The 14,271-nt window shown below is 42.4% G+C and overlaps 1 protein-coding gene across 3 annotated transcripts in view; it reads left to right on the top strand.

Annotated features, from left to right (window-relative positions):
* The window catches only part of LIFR (LIF receptor subunit alpha), a 114,907-nt gene that overhangs the window by 48,564 nt on the left and 52,072 nt on the right, over positions 1–14,271 (top strand). For all 3 annotated transcript variants that reach the window (XM_063128136.1, XM_063128137.1, XM_063128138.1), the window contains exons 3-5: positions 4,533–4,656; positions 8,109–8,272; positions 11,496–11,659. In XM_063128136.1, the coding sequence (XP_062984206.1) occupies positions 4,533–4,656; positions 8,109–8,272; positions 11,496–11,659 (452 nt within the window). The remainder of the gene's footprint in view (positions 1–4,532; positions 4,657–8,108; positions 8,273–11,495; positions 11,660–14,271) is intronic.

Genomic DNA, 14,271 nt, shown 5'->3' on the forward strand with positions numbered 1-14,271 from the left:
GTTGCAAGCTGCAATGCCCCAAAATGGCGCTAGCTCCCTTTCTGTACAGTGTGCCAATTGCCAATCCTTATGAGACGATGTGTGAAAGATTGTGACGAAGCCAGGAGGAAATGGATGTTATGGGCATGAGAAGAGGAGAGCAGAATGACACGGCAAGGGTTCGAGCTGGTGGGGAAATCAATGGGGCGCTCAGGGAGGGTGTAAAAAGGCTAGCCGGGGAAGCTGCTTTTAAGGTGCAATTTGCCGTCCCTCCAATCTGCTTCCTGAAATAGTTTGCCTCGACTTACCATATGGAAAGGCCAGTTCTGCATGGAAGGATTTCTCGTGCGCGTCTTCTACGTGCAGTTTAGTTCTCTGCAGCTGCTGGGATAGCTGCGTCCCTCGTGCATTGAGGAGCAAAAGCAGTTTAGGCTGGTATGATGAGTGGATCAGGCCTCCCTGCTGAAAGGTTGCTCAGGCTGCACCATGCACATCAAAGCCATTGTGGGGAGGCTGCGTAATTGCTAGTGACTCATTGTGGTGCCCTGGGTTATTTTTTTAAGACCTAGTGATGTGGCCAGCTATAAATCAGAAATATAACTTTTTTTTTAAACTTTCTCTTGCTTCCTTTTGGGCTCTTAAGAGTCTCTTGACAGCTGAAAAGAAACCTGCGGCTTTGGAAACTCTCATGTTTTTGCCAGTCATGTAGAATATTTGGTAAAGAAACGTGCATAGGCTGTCCTGTGAAATGTTTGTACCATGATCATATGAGCACAGTCTTGTTTGGACTTAATGATTAACCAGGGTGTAGCATTAAGAGAATGATCCTTGACTGTGTGCTTCTCCTTCCCCCTGCCGTGGCCAGAAGGTAGAATTCAGAAGCTCTTGCTTCTATTTAGATTAACCACAGTCTGTTGTGTGGTTAATTTTACTATGTTTAATAAATAAAACATAGTAAAATTCGATGTTGGAAATAAGCCAACATCGAACCATAGTTTATGAAGCTGGTTACAACAAACCACAGTTAATTTTAAAAGCACAGTCCCTGAAGTGGAAGCTTCCAATTTCCTCCTTATGGCTGCACTGGAGGAGGAGAGGAAAGTGTTTGAACCCAAAGCTTGCACAGGTTCATCTTTGTAACACTAAACCATGGTTTAGCATGCATCCAAATTCAACCATGGTCTGTCTTACTAGGTCAGTCCAAATGCATTCTGATGCTGCATTCTGTTGCCCTCTCCTATTTGCACTAGCACCTGTAATTCAGAGAAATTCTGCCTCTAGATAGGAAGATAATGTTTAGCTATCTGATAGACGTAGCTAATATAAATAGAAGAGGAGATGAAGATTATCTGGAAAATTAATTTAAAATATTATTGTTGATATAATGAGCCTCTGAGTTGCAGGGCGTCTTTTAAAATTTGCCTCTAGTCTTTTGATCACATTCTTCAACCATTGAATTTGTTCAGCACCACTGAAGATTTGGCTCCTTAAATTATAGCCAGGTTTCTCTCTGTGAGTTAAAAAAAGAATGAGTCATTTGACAAGGTGCTGGAAGCCAAAAGACATTCGTTCACTGTTTTGATAGATTGAGACATTTGGTAAGTGCACAGAATAGCAACTTTTTAAAGCAGACTTCCCCAATCTGATGTCCTCCAATATTGTGGACTTCAACTCCCATAAGCCCCAGCCAGTATAGTCAGTGGTCAGGTATGCTGTGAGTTGTAGTCCAAAACATCTGGAGGGCTCCAAGTTGGGGAAGGCAGTATTAGAGCAATACTGCTCTAATACTGAACTCAAGAGGTTTAGAGAGTAGGAGTGTGAACTGGCCTCAAGGAATCGCTCTGCTGGGAACCTCTTTGCCAGGAGCTGTACTTCAAAGAGGCCAGGAGGAGGCCCCCTCAAGGCCAGTATCGCCTCCTAAGCCCTTCTTCTGGCCAGTGTCACCACAAAGTCCCACCAATGCTGGGGCTTGAAGAGCGTCTCCTCATTCCTCCCCCTCACCTGTAACGGCCCTCCCATGGTCAGGCAAGCCATACGTGGAGTCGACAGTGTCTCCACTGTGTCTCCACTGTGTCTCCACTGTGTCTCCACAGTGTCTACAGTGTTTAATGTCCTTTATGATTGAGTATTCAGTAAATGTTTGCCTTTAAAAAAAATCCCCGGCCGCACACCCTGATGAAATGTGCTGAGCACACCTATGTTGGTAGTATGGCTACAAACAGAGTTTCAGGGTGTGGGACTGTGTCACATAGTTCTCGATAAAACCCTGCTACCCTATCACCTCCACCATGGAGGGTCTAGGGACACTGCTCTAGCCTGTGACCTTAAAGTCAATAGGTGGGTATGGATAGTGAGGTTGCTGGCCCTTCAGGAACTTTCACAGACTGATACCAGAATTGAGTGCCCACTTTGGGGCCAAACAGGGCATGGAGACAGTCACTAGTTCCACTCAACCATCACCCTCTCTAGCATTGCCATAATCCTTCAAGAGCACACTTCTGTGAAACATTGAAGCTGCTCCATTGTGTCATCTGGCTTCCTGCTGAACTCTCCAAGGTGAGGAGCTGCCAGAGAACTTCTAGCATAGATGATGATGATGATGATGATGATGATGATGATGATTATCCCGCCTTTTGCCCAATACTGGGCCTCAAGGCGGTATTACAAAGTTTAAAACATATTTTAAAACATAGGAAAAGAAATGTAAAAAAAAAGAAGTTTAAAATACACAACAAAATTATAAGTCATTAACATAGATGGAGGACCAAATTACTCTCCAAAGGCCTTCTGGAACAAACAAGTTTTAGCCTGCTTCCGAAAGCCCATCAAGGAGGGAGCCAGTCTAGCTTCCGCGGAAAGAGAGTTCCAAAGCACTGGAGCAGCCGCCGAGAAGGCCCTCTCCCATGTTCTCACCAAGCGCGCCTGTGAAGATGGTGGGACTGAAAGAAGGGCTTCTCCAGAAGATCTTAAAGCACGGGCAGGCTTATAAGGGAGAATACGGTCTTTCAAGTAACCTGGACCCGAGCCCTATAGTTTCCCACCTAAACACACTCTTGGTGGAGCTCTGTGTAGGTTGGGAGCAGAGACCTGGCCAATTAATCAACCTGGCTCCCATTTTAAAATTGATGCTTAAATTGGTTCATTTTAGTTGGCTAAAACTTGCTGCCCTAGTGAAAATGAAACTGGCTGGATCTACTTGTGCATGTTCATCAGATAAATCAGACACATAAAGCTGATAATAAAGTACTTCCTGTATTTAACACTTTTGGTCGTGGTTTATGGTTTAGTGGTCTGTGGCTTGTGTTTTGATTTGATGTTTTGGGATTACGTACCCGTGCCAGTTGGCTTTTAAAGGTAGACTATTCCTGATGATATCTGTGCCTATTTTTAAACAGAGATGCAGTGTAGCAGGGTTTTTTTAATAAAGCATTCTGTATGTGCTTTTCTTTTTTCTTTTCCCCAAACAAAAAAAATGGCGCTTGCTTTTGCGCACATTTTTCTACTGTATACATTTTTTTGCATTTGTGCAGCCCTTGACTAAAGTTTGTTTGCGCCCAGTATAGAAACGCACAGTTTTCTTTGCACATTTTAAAAATGTGGGCATGTTGTTCATCACATTTATTATTTGTTTTGTGGAATGCGTTGCAAGCTGAGAAATGTATCAATTTCCTATGACAAATTGTGTTCACTTCTGTATTCGATTCTGGGAGGTATGAATTGGATAAACCTGTTTAAAAACAAAAACTGACAAAGCAAATATCTCACCCATCCCTAGCTGATGCAAGTAAACGAAGACTCTTGGGATTCAGTGGTTTAACTATCAGTGGTTTGACTGTTATGTACAGTCAAGTTAAATTAGGTAATTTAACTTGACTGTACATAACACCCCCTGGCAAGCATTTTTAGAGACCATCTTCATTTTGAGGTGTTCAATCTGAACTTCCTTTAAAAGATCTGGATGCATGTTGGGGGTTTTTAAAAACAGATTTATTAAAGTCACAGTCCTCTGCATGGTATAGACAGGAAAAAGTCTTGAAACTCTCAGCCTGGCTGGCTGGAGCAGGCTGTGAGTTGTAGGACTTTTTCTGTCTAAACATGCATAGGATTGCAGCCTCAGTGTCCAAAATTCAGATCCTTGTTGTGATTTTAGTTATGTGTGCCTGTTTTATAGCTGTTTTCCTGATCATGGCTTCTCTCAAAGAATTCTGGGAAACTGTACTGTGGAGAGGTGCTGAGTATTACCTGTTGAAGACCCCCATCTTCCCTTCACAAGACTGTAGCTGTCTGGGGAAAGGGAAGGATTAACAAACCTGTTTGCCCATGGTGTAAATATGCCTAAAATGTGTTTGGAATGTTTTGAGGAGTCTGGCTAGGCTGCTAAACATCTGCAAGTGTTTAAAGCTTAAGACTGTGCTTTTATTACGAAATGTGTCCAAGAAAACAGGAATGTTGGCTTATTTATATGTTAATGATTAGTGTTAATTGTTTTTACATATTTCAGAGCACAGATTTATATTGTTTGTTCATTAACATTAATGTTGTTGTCATTCCAGATTCTTCACATATGCTTCAGAACTTGACATGCATAACACAGAATTTTACTGAAGTTACCTGCACTTGGACTACAGCCTCAACAGCTAGCCTTGGATATAGTTATAAATTCTGTTATGATGTCAGGTAACAACTGATTGTTTATTGACAATTTTTTGTACTTCTTGTTGGTGAACTGGTGTACTATGGTGTCTAAGGAGATGATTCAAATCTCTCCTCTGCTATGAACTTAGTAGGTGAGCTTAAAAATGACATTCTTCATCTGTCCGTTGGTCCCCCGCCCATCCACAATATGGGGGATAATAATTCTAACATAATTTACAGGATTGCTATTAGGTAATGCATGTTCAACACTTTGATCACCACTATGCCTACTCTGGTTTGGTTTGTAATTCATGATGGCATATCTATTCCAAACCACCAATAGGTTTCCACTATCTGCTGTGTCTTGGTTAGAAGATGTAGGGTGCAATGTTTTGACAGAAAAAAAGACCTATAACCTCCAGCATGACCCAGCGATGGCTAGGGCATGTTTGGAGTTGTTGGACTTTTTTTTCTGGTGAAACATGCATAGGATTGTACCCTTAAAAGATCAATCAATGAGTTATAGGCAGATCTATTGAATATGATTTTGCTCAGGTTCTCATTTTTCCAGTATTAAATTTGTTCTGTCCCGATTCCACATTGAACTGCAATTTATTTAGTATATATACTATATATAAGGCCATTGAGTCCATATATATGGCCTTATAGGGCTTATCTACACCATGCAGGATATTCCACTATGAAAGCGGTATATAAAAGGCAGGAGCCACACTACTGCTTTATAGTAGTGCACTTCAGTACCACTATAGTGAACAGTTGTCAGTGCACTTCAGTACCACTATAAAGCAGTAGTGTAGATCCTGCAGTGCACTTCAATACTGCTATAAAGCAGTAGTGTGGCTCCTGCCTTTCATATACTGCTTTCATAGTGGAATATCCTGCTTGGTGTAGATGAGCCCATAGGCCCCTTCCAACTCCGTGCAACCACCTCTGTACTGGATCCTTGTCCCTCTTGGCTAATAAAAGCTAGTAGGGATGGAACAACCGGCTGGGCCAAGGAGGTGATTAATGCCTCTCTACGAGAGGGAATGGTCCCAGACCGTCTGAAAGAGGCGGTAGTGAGACCACTCCTGAAGAAAACTTCCTTGGACCCGGAAAATCTTAGTCACTACAGGCCGGTAGCAAATGTTCCATTCCTGGGCAAGGTCCTTGAGCGGGTGGTGGCGGGCCAGCTCCAGACACTCTTGGATGAGACTGATTATCTGGATCCATTTCAGTCGGTTTTCAGGCCTGGCTTTGGCACGGAAACAGCCTTGGTCGCCCTGTATGATGACCTATGTCGGGAGAAAGACAGGGGGAGTGTGACTCTGTCGATTGTCCTCGACCTCTCAGCGGCTTTTGATACCATCGACCATGGTATCCTTCTGAAATGTCTGGCTGAGCTGGGAGTGGGGGGCACTGCATTGCAGTGGTTCCGTTCCTACTTAGCAGGACGGCTCCAGAAGGTGGTGCTTGGGGGACATTGCTCGGCCCTGTGGACTCTCCAGTATGGGGTTCCGCAGGGGTCGGTCTTGTCCCCCATGCTGTTTAACATGTACATGAAACCGTTGGGTGCGGTCATCCGGAGTTTTGAAGTGCGCTGTCATCAGTACGCTGACGACACGCAGCTCTACTGCTCCTTTTCATCCTCATCAGGTGTGGCTGTGGATGTGCTGAACCGGTGCTTGGCTGTGACAATGGACTGGATGAGAGCTAATAAACTGAAACTCAATCCAGACAAGACTGAGATGCTGCTGGTGGGTGGTTCCTCTGATCGGATGGGGGCGTTCAACCGGTTCTGGATGGGGTTGCACTCCCCCTGAAGGAGCAAGTTCGTAGCTTGGGGGTTCTCCTAGAACCATCTTTGTCACTTGAGGCTCACATGGCCTTGGTGGCACGGAGTGCTTTCTACCAACTTCGGTTGGTGGCCCAGCTACGCCCCTATCTGGACAGGGATAACCTAGCTTCAGTTGTCCATACTTTGGTAACTTCCAAATTAGATTACTGCAATGCTCTCTACATGGGGCAGCCTTTAAAGACGTTCCGGAAGCTGCAGCTTGTGCAAAATGCGGCGGCTAGATTGATAGCTGGAACAGGGAGGTTTGAGCATATAACACCGATTCTGGCCCGCTTGCATTGGCTGCCTATATGTTTCCGAGCCCAATTCAAGGTGCTGGTCTTAACCTATAAAGCCCTACATGGCTTGGGACCACAATACCTGATGGAACGCCTCTCCCAACATGAACCTACCCGTACACTGCGCGCAACATCTAAGGTCCTCCTCCGAGTGCCTACTCCGAGGGAAGCTCGGAGGATGGCAACAAGGGAGAGGGCCTTCTCAGTGGTTGCCCCCCGACTGTGGAATGATCTTCCCGATGAGGCTCGCCTGGCGCCAACATTGTTATCTTTTCGGCGCCAGGTCAAGACTTTTCTCTTCTCCCAGGCATTTTAACAGCATTTAACAACGTTAAGTTTGTTTTTAATGGACCCCAGAATTGTTGTTTTTAAATGGATACTGTTGTTTTTATACTGTTTTTATGTTTTTAAAATTTTATATACTTTTAATGTTTACTATTTTTAATTGTTGTAAACCGCCCAGAGAGCTTCGGCTGTGGGGCGGTATATAAATGTAATGAATAATAATTATTATAATAACTCTGCTATTCTATGTCGCATGCAGCTATATCAGTTCTATTTTCTTGCTCAAAACTTAAGTGTAGAGACCTGAAATGGATCAGGATCCTAATGTGTGCGGCGTTAACCATTTCCCCGCACCCCTTGTCCATCCATCCCCTTGCCTTCAATTGCATAGATTTAAAAAAGCAACCGTCCCTTCATTTTGGAGCCAATGTATAGGTGCAGGCCTACTGATTGGGACCATAATGGGGGACAAATCCCCACTACCCATCAAACTAGGGCTATGATCCAGAAAGCCCAACCCCTGGCATACCTTTGAGTAGGAAAAAAAACTGCAGTGGCTGCAGGCTACCTGTTAAAAGTAATATGTAGCTTGACCATTGAATTTCAGCTGCTTTGCTTCACTACTCTTGCTTGGAATTTCCGGTGGGCTGTGCTGCCTAGTAGGCTGAAAGTGAAGTGTGACACAAGGAGGAGGGCAAGAGATGCTGACTGAATAATCCCAGTGCTATTTTGGGAGTCTTTTGTGTAGGGTATGACCATGGCTGAAAATAATGTTGGTCTCTTTGTTCTGTGGTCCTTATTCAATGCTAATTCCAGGCTTTTTTTCTTTTCACAACACAGCCAGTGACTTTATCATTCAAGCAGTAAAGATGCTTCTTAATGATAATCCAAAGGTTCCTTTGGGCAGATTTCAAGAAAGATAATTTTCCTATTGCCAGATGTTTGTTGTTCTGACATAATTTTGTTGTTCTGACGTTTGATGTTCTGACATAATTTTGAACGCTTTCATTGCAGTACCCATGATGAATTCGAAACATAGCTCAAATTTATCTTCCATTATTTATCTTTTTCAGCACTTCCCCCGATGACAAATGTTCAATAACTGAGGGTAAAAAGGCAACATTTCCATTTATCTCATTTGACCCTATTAGAGTAGAGATCTCCACCTTGAATTCATCTGGAGAAGTGGAAAACCCAATAACTAAAAAGTCATTTCCGCTGACTGAGAAAGATATTTGTAAGTATATTTTGCCTTTATCCAGCAACTGGCCTTACTTTCTCACTTTTAACTGAACTATGGTGTTTGGATGTCATGCCAAAATATAGTTTAGCATAGCATAAAGTAGTCTAGATTTGCCTTAGGCTCACATATGCCTCCCTCTTAGGCCATAGCTAGACGGGGTGAAATCCCGGGGTGATCCCCGGGATCGTTCCTGTGCATTCACATGACGCACAGGGGATCTCGGGATCAGGGAGGGATGATCCCTCCCTTGCCCCGGGATCTCGCCCTCCCCTTATGGCCCGAGACCGCGGAACGTGTGGCCGGGCAGTGCAGTGTGCCACGAGATCTTCACGCCTCCATTCCACTAGACCGCTAGGTCTATCTAAGGCCTTAAACCTTCTTAATATTATTTTAACAACAATTTAAAATAAAGGCACTATGCAGAGCTTCTCATGTACCTAGAGCTCAGTACGCTTTTTCTGTCCGTGCAGAATTTTAATCAGGGCCACTTCCATCCAATTTGAACACTTCTATCCATATAGGAAACACAATTTCTAATTCTGATAATAAATAAGGTTTCTGATCTTCTAGTTCTTTCATTGCGTGCATAGGAAGGAAACTAGGGTAATGCATAAGAAAAGTTATTGTATTTACATTTCATTATGTATGATTGTCTTGCATGAGACAGAAATGTGTGTGTGTGTGTGTGTTTATATCTACATCTATATCTGTCTGTCTCCCAGAAGAAATATAGCCTACTTCAGAACTTTGCTGTCTGCATAAAGTCCTCCTGTTATTTCTGTTTGGAGAATTGAAAGGGAGAGCTCTCCATTTTGAGCATACAAGGGACTGGGGATGAATTAGAAGTATTTCCTATCTTGGAATTCAGCCAGGCAGTAATCTTCCACAAAAGCATCTCATCTTTCATAATAATTTGGCCTCTGTTTATATGTTTGGAAGCAGCCCAATATTGAGTACTACAAGCTTTCAAACAGTAACGTTCAACTGTACAGATTTTCTCAACGCATTGTCATAAGGACACGGCTTGGACGTTGCTGCTTGCTTCAAGGGGATTCAGGGCAGATGTGTATTGAATTTTGTACATTTTGCTTCTTTTAAAATCTATTTTAAAGCGTTTTGTTCTGTTTTAATTTTATTTTATCTTGTACAGCGCTCCAAAATTTTGAACGGGGAGCAGTATATAAATATTGTAAATAAAATAAATAAATAAATGAATTAGGCTGGCTTGATACTCAGCCAAAAAGAATGTAGCTAAAGTTAAGCACATGAAAACCTCATAGATTTCAATCACTGTTCTATTGAAATCATTGAAACTTAATAGTGCTTAACTTCGCCTTGATCACGGTATTAAAAATAGGAAGATTATAGTAGTGAGGCTGAAACTGTCTAATCTAAGGAAGAACATAAGTAACATTGAAAGCTGCCTTATGTTAGGTCAGAGTCCATCTAGCGAGTTTGTCTAGATGGCAGCAGCTCTCTAGGGCCTAGAGCAGAAATCTTTCCTGTCACCTAATCCTTTTAACTAGGGATGGACAAATCTATCAATTTTGAAGAACCTTCCCATCACATCACTCTTTCTCTCGGTTTCTCATTTTTCTAATCTGAGATTTGGTTCATCCCATTTTTGCATCAGTTTGAGAATTCTTTTGTTATTTGTTTTTAATGTACTCAAACATTTGTTATCCATTTTCATGTGCATGTCACTAATAAATGCTTTTTTTGTAAATAATTTCCCCTAATGTCCTGCGTTTTCATGTGTTTTTGTTTACTTTCCTGAATATGTGCATTTCTGTACACATTTTTTGATTGGAGAGCTACGTTGCAAAATTCAGAGAAATGTGAATTTAAGGGACAGCTGCAATTTGGTTCACGTATTAAATCAAAAGTGGGAAATTTCTGTCCTATACCTACTTTTAATTATAGATATGAGTGACTGAACTTGGGGCTTTCAGCATGCAAGGCATATATTTTACCATTAAATTATGGTTTCTTCCTATTTGAAGGAAGTGGAACTTTAGTGGCATTAGTGGCATTGCCACTAATCTTCTGTTCTCTCAATGTAGCTGTATCTTGTAGTGCCAATACACTGCTCCTTAAGTAATTTTGTGTTCCGAAAAAAAGCAAACCTGCTTTAAGATTGTCCTTGCAAATGAGCAAACATATCCAAGTTATATGAGATGCATCTCGCAGATTGCCTGGCATAACTAACTTGAGTCCTAGAATGTGGAACTCCTTGAAGCAAGATTTGAAAAGTGTGCATGTGTGTGTGCGTATGTATAAAAAAACTGATGTCTGATCTGGTCAGACAATTTTCTTTTGAGTCCTTTTTAGTCATCAATTACGACATAACCAGTTGCTTATAGTACATATAATAATAGAATCATAGAATAGAAGAGTTGGAAGGGGCCTACAAGGCCATCGAGTCCAACCCCCTGCTCAGTGCAGGAATCCACCCTAAAGCATCCCTGACAGATGGTTGTCCAGCTGCCTCTTGAAGGCCTCTAGTGTGGGAGAGCCCACAACCTCCCTAGGTAACTGATTCCATTGTCGCACTGCTCTAACAGTCAGGAAGTTTTTCCTGATGTCCAGCTGGAATCTGGCTACCTTTAACTTGAGCCCGTTATTCCGTGTCCTGCACTCTGGGAGAATCGAGAAGAGATCCTGGCCCTCCTCTGTGTGACAACCTTTTAAGTATTTGAAGAGTGCTATCATGTCTCCCCTCAATCTTCTCTTCTCCAGGCTAAACAGGCCCAGCTGTTTCAGTCTCTCCTCATAGGACTTTGTTTCCAGACCCCTGATCATTCTGGTTTCCCTTCTCTGAAAACATTTTATTTTATTTTATCAATGTTACATGTCTTTAGTGAGAGCTGCATCGATTTGGCTCATTGTAAAGGGTCAAATGCATTCTGATGAATACGTATTCGACAAATCTAAAAAAAGAATTGTTTTGGGAAATTTATATTGGCTAGAGAAAACCTATTTTACTTTTCACACAACCTCATTTCTGTACAGTTGTTTTCACTGGACAAGAACAGAAATTCTCCTCATGGTAGGAGAAGAGCAGTTGAGTGAATCTGAACTACGAATAAATTCAAAGATTTTAAGAATTCCGAATGAGGAGGGATTGCATCTGTTTAGGGCAAGAGACATGTAGCAATTAAATAATGTTAACCAAATTCATGTGAATTGGGCCGTTTGTTCTCTCCCCTCCTTCCAGCACTGGTTCCTCGTGCTCCGGTGATTCTTAGATTGACTCCCAACTTCTTCTCTGACACATTTGAACTGGAGTGGTATGATGGGGGTTCAGACTTTCCATATGAAATGGATGCCACCTGGCAAATTCAGATCCTGCGAAAAGACCCCATGGAGGAAGTAGCTCTGGTAAGTTTACCATACTATTCCATTGATTATGTGTGCATATTTAAATCTATCCCAACCTTGAGGGGCAATCCGTTATAAACACACACAAAAGAGGCGCTGCAGCAAAATGCAGTGCAAAGTGTATCACTAGAATTTCTGGATGTGTATAAACAGGCAGCACAGTGTAGTGGTTGGACTGAATACTTGGGAATTGTGGACTGTTTATTATTTATTTATTTATTAAGCTTATATACCGCTCCCATAGCCAGGGCTCTCTGGGCGGTTTACAGAATTCTCTCTGTTGAGAATTGTTCCTGGCCCCTGCACTGTATTCCTTCTGTCGCCAGCTGAAGACCTTTTTATTTTCTCAGTATTTTAACACCTAATTTAACTTAAATTTAAACTTGCTGTTTTAATTCCGTATTTTAATCTATGGGCTCATCTACACCAAGCAGGATATTCCACTATGAAAGCGATATGAAAGTGGTATATAAAAGGCAGGAGCCACACTACTGCTTTATGGCAGTACTGAAGTGCACTGACAACTGTTGGGGCCCAGGACGCATCTACACCAAGCAGGATATAACACTATTAAAGTGGTATGAAAGAGGTATATGGTATGTGTCACAGTTGTCAGTGCACTTCAATACTGCTATAAAGCAGTAGTGCAGCTCCTGCCTTTTATATACCGCTTTCATAGTGCAATATCCTGCTTGGTGTAGATGCTCCCTGTATCAACTTCTGCTGTGTGGTTTTATCCTGGTTGTGCTTTTTATATTGTATTTTGTATTTGTGTTTTCAGACTGTTGGTTGTTTTCTTATGCTTTTCATGATTTTAACTTTTGTGAACCGCCCAGAGAGCTTCGATTATTGGGCGGTATAAAAATGAAATAAAATAATAATAAAAAAATTGTTAAGCAGACAGTCCTTGAGTTTCCCACTGACGTTGCTGCCCTTCTATATATTTTTTATTTATCACTTTTTTATCCTGTCCTTTCTCCCAAGGAACCTGGGGGAGCACATATGGTCCCCTGCTTTCCCCATTTGTATTCATTAGGGGTGTGCACTCTGCCTCGGAATTATCTGGTAACCGCGAAAATCTGCGGAGCATTTGATCTTCCAGAGCAGAGATTGGCCGCTTCCAAACCCATAGAATACTCTCGGAATGGAAACGTGCCTAATCAGAGCTTCTAAAGTCTCCGGAATTAACCTGCTGTGTGCGTGTATCTCCATATTTGGAAGACACTGAGTTGGGTGAGGGGTAGCTTTCATATTGACTTCTGTGGCTAACCAATAGAAATAGCCACAGCAGTGTTCTCCTCCAATCGCAGTGTTCAGGGAAGTGGGAGACTCTAATTGGTGGCTGCTGAAAGGGAGTGTGTTTCTGCTCGGACTCATAGAACTCAAATATCCACATTTCCACAGTGTGAAAGTTCTGCTGTGATGGCTGGTGAGTGAGAAAGCTTCTACAGCTGAGTAAGGCACAGGCATGCTCTTTATTTCAGTGCCTGGGTGCAAGGGACCAATAGATCTGGAGGAGCCTAGGTTGGAGAAGGGTGGAGTGGGGATTTTTTTTAAAAAAAAATCCTATAAAATCAAAGAATGAACTAATTTGATTCAAACTTGGTGGGGCTAAAGCAATCCTTAGGAGCTATCACTGTGCCAAGGTTTATCTCTTTATCTTTAAAAATGAGGGAGCTGTAAGCATTTCTGTTAATACCAGTTACCTGAATATTGAACGGTTCTTCGAGGGTAATTCGATGAGGCGGAGAGAGGAGAGGGGCTCTGAAATCGAGGAACTCTCCAGAACTCCAGATCAGATTTCGAGGCAGAGAAGACCGACTCTGCATACCCCTAGTATTCGTACAACCCTATGAAAGATTTTACAGGCCCAAGAATGCCTACTGAGTTTGTGGCCAAGCAAGGATTTGTTCCTGGGTCTCCCCAGTCACTCTAACCACTATACCACACTGGCTGTCCATCGGAAGTGGGAAGATCTCTCCTAAGGCAGGATATTGAACCTGTTTGCTTTCGAGGCGAAGGACTCTGGAATGGAGCCCTGTGTGCTATGTGTCAAAAACCTTTGTAACAAAAATAGCCTGTGACTAAAAATGAGTCATTTTGTACTTGAATAAAAACATGTTTAAAGATTAGAGACGGGAGGTGCTGATGAAGAAGCAGGAGCCAGGGAGGTAAATTGAAAGCTACATTCTAGATGATGTAATCCAGTGCAAAGCTGGAGGTTATGAAACGGAAGGAGATCAGCACTCTTCAGAAGGTTATAAAGTCAGAATATGAGCCAGTGTGGTGCAGTGGTTAGAGTGCTAGAATAGGACCTGAGAGACCCAAGTTTGTCCCTGCCTGCTCCCGGGATCCCCTGTATGTCATTTAGATGCACAGGGATGACCCCGGGACGATCCCGGGATAAACCTTAGGTCTAGCTAAGGCCTCAGTCTTCAGAGTACTGTGGGTACTTTAGAAAAGAAGGCTTCCAAATTGAGCAGCCTGCTTAAATTTATGCATATTGTAGAATTATCTGGATCAATGCATTTCAAATTATTAGAAACTTGACTTATGTATCTTTATTTGGAAGTAAACGCTAATGGGACTTACTCCAAATTGTGTGTGTATAT

The sequence above is a fragment of the Elgaria multicarinata genome, chromosome 6 (assembly GCF_023053635.1).
Source record: "Elgaria multicarinata webbii isolate HBS135686 ecotype San Diego chromosome 6, rElgMul1.1.pri, whole genome shotgun sequence".
Classification (NCBI taxonomy): Eukaryota; Metazoa; Chordata; class Lepidosauria; order Squamata; family Anguidae; genus Elgaria; species Elgaria multicarinata.